General features: G+C 33.3%; 1 protein-coding gene across 1 annotated transcript; it reads left to right on the top strand.

Annotated features, from left to right (window-relative positions):
- Window positions 1–823: 823 nt before the first annotated feature.
- LOC134241262 (oxysterol-binding protein-related protein 8-like) lies at window positions 824–3,612 on the top strand (the record flags this gene model as incomplete). Its single annotated transcript, XM_062723320.1, has 4 exons — window positions 824–924; window positions 1,310–1,495; window positions 1,727–1,995; window positions 2,360–3,612. Coding segments are annotated over 4 exons (801 nt in total), but the record flags the coding sequence as incomplete, so codon positions are not given.
- Window positions 3,613–6,123: the final 2,511 nt, after the last annotated feature.

A 6,123-nucleotide genomic window follows, 5' to 3' on the forward strand; every position in this document is an offset into this window, starting at 1 on the left:
GGATGATGCATTTAGGGATGGACACTACCAGACTTGCTTCGGTTGCTGGATCTGACCTATATTTTCATTCCCTAGTAACTATAAGCCCTGCCTGAACCAAACTTGCATGGATGTTGCATCTAGGGATGGACACTACCAGACTTGCTTCGGATGCTGGATCTGACCTACATTTTTATTCCCTAGTAACTAAAAACCCTACCTGAACCAAACTTGCATGAATGATGCATCTAGGGATGAACACTATCAGACTTGCTTTGGATGCTGGATCTGACCTATATTTTCATTCCCAAGTAACTATAAGCCCTACCCTATCTACCTAGTCCTTGTTGCACCTGGAGGCACATAGGGCAAGTACTATAAGCCCTGCCTGAACCAAACTTGCATGGATGATGCATCTAGGGATGGACACTACCAGACTTGCTTCAGATGCTGGATCTGACCTATGTTTTCATTCCCAAGTAACTATAAGCCCTGCCTGAACCAAACTTGCATGGATGATGCATCTAGGGATGGACACTACCAGACTTGCTTCAGATGCTGGATCTGACCTACATTTTTATTCCCTAGTAACTATAAGCCCTACCTGAACCAAACTGATCAAATTTTATACACATACAAATTTTCATGTTGCTTTACTAATATATCCTCGGAGGGGGATTCATGTCCTATAGACATATTTCTAGTTTTTTATAAAAATTGTTCATTTATTCATGGTTTGATAAATATAAGAACAAAATAATGTTGAAGACCTCAGAACTTTTGGGAAGGTGAAACCAAATGGAATTGAAAATTAAAGAAGTGCATACATGTATTATATTTGTAGGAAACCCATTTGTTTTGGAGTCCAACAGCAGAAACAAAAGCCCAGAGGTTAAAAAGATACACAGTACCTATAGATCACCAAGAGGACATGGAATCAGAGAGGTCAGTTAATACCAGTTCTGTTTAAGATAAAAAAAATGTTTAATTATATCCCTCGCAAACAAAGATTGGGGGTTGGTGGGTGGGGTTTGGTGTATGTATAGGAATCATCCATGCTGTTGTGTCCAAAATACAACTTTGAAAATTAGAGGAAGCTTATAAGGATGTGTCCTGACTTTAGTCAGAGTTCATATTTAAAGTTCAAGGTCACACACAGGAAGAAGCATGAAGTTTGTGTCTTGTCTACAACTTTCCAAATGGAAAAAAAATTGAAAGTTCATAGCTCATACAAAAATTGCTTAAATGACCTAAAGGCTGTAATGACCTTGACTCATGGTTATTTGATAAAGTTTAATTCATAAATTATATTGATGAGATTTCATTCCAGGTTGTGGAAAAATGTGAGTGATGCAGTAATTGCATCAGACATGCATGCAGCCACTCAGGAGAAATATATACTGGAGGAGAGGCAGAGAAATGAGGCAAAGGAAAGGAAAGCCAAGATGCTGGAGTGGGTACCCAGGCTCTTTGAGAGGGACCCCCTCACGGGGGATTGGATGTATAAGTTTGTAGAGTAAGTATTTGTGGAGCACACAAAGTGGAACATTTGCTTATTTATCATGTATTTTCTAAATGCAATGAATATAAGAATCATAATATTTTTAATTATAAAGAGTTTTAATGTTCTTGCACACATTTTATCCCCCCCCCCCCCAAATGTGTTAACTTGATGTAAAGAAAGGGGGAAAATCAGTAATTACCCTTAGTGAAATAGTTAATAAATATCTATATATTTTAACTTAAGCATGCGACCATGGGATCCTAGCAATGATTTACTACAGTATGAACAAGGCTATAAAATCCAGACCTGGACTAAACACAAGACTCCAGTAGTGCGGACCTGCAGTATTACAAGTCTGGATCAGAAGCCAGATGTGTTTCCAGTCAGACAAATGATTTCCCGGAACTGTTCACTGAAGAAGAAGACGCTACAGGCCCTGGAGGAGAGCGAGAGTTCTACTCCGGAGATCGAGAATGGCAGGCTAGACAGTGATTCATCCGAGCCTAATAAAAGTAGGTAGAAATAGGGGAATTTTTCCTGATCATTAAAAAGGAATATTATCAAAGAAAAAATTCAGTATTTGAAAGTTTGATGATATCATTAACATGTAATTTTCTTTCAACATTTGTCCATTGAGAGGAAAACCTATGACATTTGAGCACAGGTGTTCTTAAAATTCTTGTTTAGCTCAACATGTATACATAAAAAGTAAAAAAAATCCAAAGAAATTGGAATAAGAAAATTATTTTCCTAAAACAGGTTCCATTGAACTAAAGCTGTAGACTCTATTTTTTCATTGCAATACGATGTGACATTATATCAGTTCAAATTGTATCCATTGATTGTTTTCATTTGTGCATTTAATTTAATTTCAAGGTCGAAGAGTACAGAAGTCCTCCTCCAGAGCGAGACTGTCGGAGGAATCACTCACGAAAGCAATGCAGCCATTACTGAAACTACAGGAGGAGACAAATCAATCCTTAAAAGTGATACAAACTCGTCTAACTTTATTAACTTCTCGCATTGAAGAGCAGCAGCAAGGGACCTTATCCACTTGGCCTTGGCTGATTTTATTTGCAGCATTTGTGATTCAGATATTTGTTCAGTGGCTCTTCAGGTGAAGGCGAAGACCCGGTTATGGATTAATGTTGATTGTCCCTGTGTGTTTTTGCTTTGCCAGTAATTTTCTGTTATGTTTTTACATTTTATGTTTTATCTGCTGATGGAAGATCTGAGTTTTTAAAAGACAATGAAAATAGTTTAATATGCTATTGTGATTTCTTAGAATTTGGAACAATACACTCCATGAAATGTGTATCAAATCTACTGGTTATAATTCTGAAGAAGATAAATACATGCTTCTCTATTGTTACATCATAATACCATGCTCATGATACTTGATGTTAAAACTTAAGTGCAAACCATTTTGGTTGCAAACTGTTTTTGTTTCAAAAATTAATATGAGTAGCATAATTTCTGGTAACTCATTAGATAAATAATGTAAATATAAGGTATAAATTGGATTTTTTGAAAATTAATAATAAGGTACATGAACTACAACACTCTATGTCAGGATATTTAAAATGAGGCACATACAAAAACTTTATGTAAATATAAGGTATAAACTGGATTTTTTGAAAATTAATAATAAGGTACATGAACTACAACACTCTATGTCAGGATATTTAAAATGAGGCACATACAAAAACTTTATTTAAAATATGCCAGTATCAGTATGAAGCACTGAAGTTCATGTCCACGTGAATTTTCAAAAAAAATTTATTCATTTCTTAGATAAAGATTTCAAAAAAAGTTGTCCAATTAAGGAAATATTTTTTCCATAGGGAAATGGTGCAATAATCATTAAAAGAAAGATTCATTATTGATTTAAACATTATGTGATAGGACATTTTTGCTGCAATTGATTATTTAGTGTTACATTGTATGTGCTACAATGTGTTTCAAACTATTGTGTTCATCATATTAATTATATATTTTGTTTGATTACTAGAGTTGATATTATTTTGATTTGATTAGTTGTGCAATACATCATTAAAGCCTCATTTGTTAATATGATTTCTCAATCTTATGGTGCAATCCTTTAATATCTGTTACAAACATATATTATTTCAAACAGAGAGATGTTATATATTCTCTTTTTATTTCTTGTACAAAATATTTATATATAATCTTATCTATATATATTAGTGCAAATATTCTGTTTACGATTTGTTTGATGTACTGTAGATCACCAAATTTTTGTGGCGCTTTATTTTAGCAAGATTTTTGTGAGATAAGTCTTTGGTATTTATAAGAGAGATAATATTTTCACAAATTCTGGTTACTGATAATGCAATCATTACCCAATTACCAAAATTTACAAAAATTATCTAAATGACATTTTTGCAAATTGGCTGTCTCATATAATTTTGTGAAAAAAAAAGTTCTCGCAAATAAAAAGTGATTTACAGTATACTGACTAAGGCAATAGAGCTCATATTTTATTTCTCATAGAAATTTTTTTGTCAGTCTTTTTGGTTGTTTGTGTTAGTATGTACATTTACATACTTGTGTTATCATGTATAGTACTGAAATCCATTTAAACAAGATTGTAAATGATTAATTATTATGAGTTGAAAATGCATAAAGGGGGATTATTCATGTCAAGTAATTTTTTCCCCCATAATGTGCTGTTACATTTGTTCATCTGTTTGACTTTGTAATGGTACAGTTATTATTCTGTCACTGGTATCTGGCATATCAGAATCTTGTGAATACATTGATACAGCTTCAAATTCAAATGAATTCGTTTGAAAACCTAATAGAAATATACATGTATATATTTAAATATGGCTGCCACTGATCACAAGAGGTAGTCTTACAAAAAGAAGTTTGACACATTATTTATTGTTACTTCATTGGCCAGGTGCCAAGCTGTATTTATTATTGGTGATCAATTTTAAATTGATGCATCTATTGTGCAATTAAAAATGATTATACCTCTTCTTTTGTCCTGATTTTTCTTTAGTAATCAGATGAAACTTCTTCCCACATCTCAGAATCATTTTAGAAACCATCTTATGAAGGTGAGGTAATTTTGAAATTTATATTTCTTTATCTGTAATAGGTATATAAGTGAGCTTTATAAAATTGCTGAAATTAAATCTCGCTAAAAATAAAATACCAATTTTTAAGGTCAAAATGCTAAATTTGTGTCTCTCTAAAATTTCCACTTATATGGTATAAAAAGTCCACACACCAACCAATGAGATATTGAAAAGTTCTTCAAAAATAGGTCAAATTCAACATATGCTCTAAGGTCAGAAGTCTTGGAACCACAGAGAAAGATACACATGTAAAATATGAAAGCCCAAGCATTAACTGTTAAAAGTTATGGCCAAGGCTCAGTCGAACTTCAAGGGTAGGTAAGACATGCTAAAACTTTAGGGAAGATCTTGTCATGAGGAATACATATATGTGAAATTAAAAAAAAAAAAAAGCTCTAGCACTATTACCATTTAACAGTATGGCCAGGGTTAGAATTGAATAACTTATGCAAAAGAGAAACTCCAAGGTCAAGGTCAGATTTGTTGATTCCCAAAGTTCTTGTCACAAGGAATACAATGTGAAAGCTCCATCTCCATTCTCCAACCATTCAAAAGTTATTTTCAATTAGGTTCGATATTTTGCAGACAGATTGGCCAAAAACTATAAATACTCTCTTATCTACACTGCACAATATAAAGAGTTCAGATTATGTAGTCTTTTTTTGCAGTTAGGGTGATCTGCTCTTAGATCTAAATTCTGAAAAATAGAAATTCATAGTATATTACACAATATGTAATAAATTCAAGTACTGTAGACGTACTTTTTTCCACAGGGTCATAATTCTGCGGAATCTCAATTTCTGTTTAATCCGGGGGTTGAAAATAATGCAGATGTCTTAGATTGTTACTTATGCTTACATTTATATTAAGGACGCTTGGACAAATTTCCGCAGAAAATTTGTGATTGCGTACATAGCGTAAATGAATACCACGCCAAAAAACGTACTTCTATAAAAGGCCAAGATAAATTAATTAAACATGTTATTTACATGTACTTTCTCTGTAGAAGTAAACAACAGTGATTTCTATTCACTGATACTGTGTTGTGTTTGATTATTTATCCTGGGGGGTAAATGCCACATACCATATAGTGAAAATTATAATTAAAGCTTAATATTAACACCTTTATAGAATATATTTTTCTCAATATCCCCCCCCCCCCCCCAAAAAAAAAAAAATTTTGCACTGATGTAGAGAGGGTCCTTAATTAACTTATATAGAATAGCTACAGCTTGAAGAATGGTGCCTACAACAAATAAAAACAGTAAAATTAGTACTTTGAACTTTCAACCCCTACTCCAAGGTCCCTTAGCTTTTGTTTACCTTTGGTGGCACCATTCTTTTTTTAAAGTCAAAAGTACAATCGATCCCCAGAACTTCTGAAATACTTCATTCAGACCCATGCTTTCTGTGGAGGATAAAAGTGACCAGGGTTAATTTACCCCATTAACTGGTCAAGGTTGGTCGTCAAAGAGCTTATGAAAGTTAAACTGTTTGTGAACTGCATTCTGATCATTCACATTGATAATGAAT

This window comes from Saccostrea cucullata, unplaced genomic scaffold, assembly GCF_032062105.1.
Source record: "Saccostrea cucullata isolate Sc308-1 unplaced genomic scaffold, CSIRO_AGI_Scuc_v1 ctg21736, whole genome shotgun sequence".
Taxonomy (NCBI): Eukaryota; Metazoa; Mollusca; class Bivalvia; order Ostreida; family Ostreidae; genus Saccostrea; species Saccostrea cuccullata.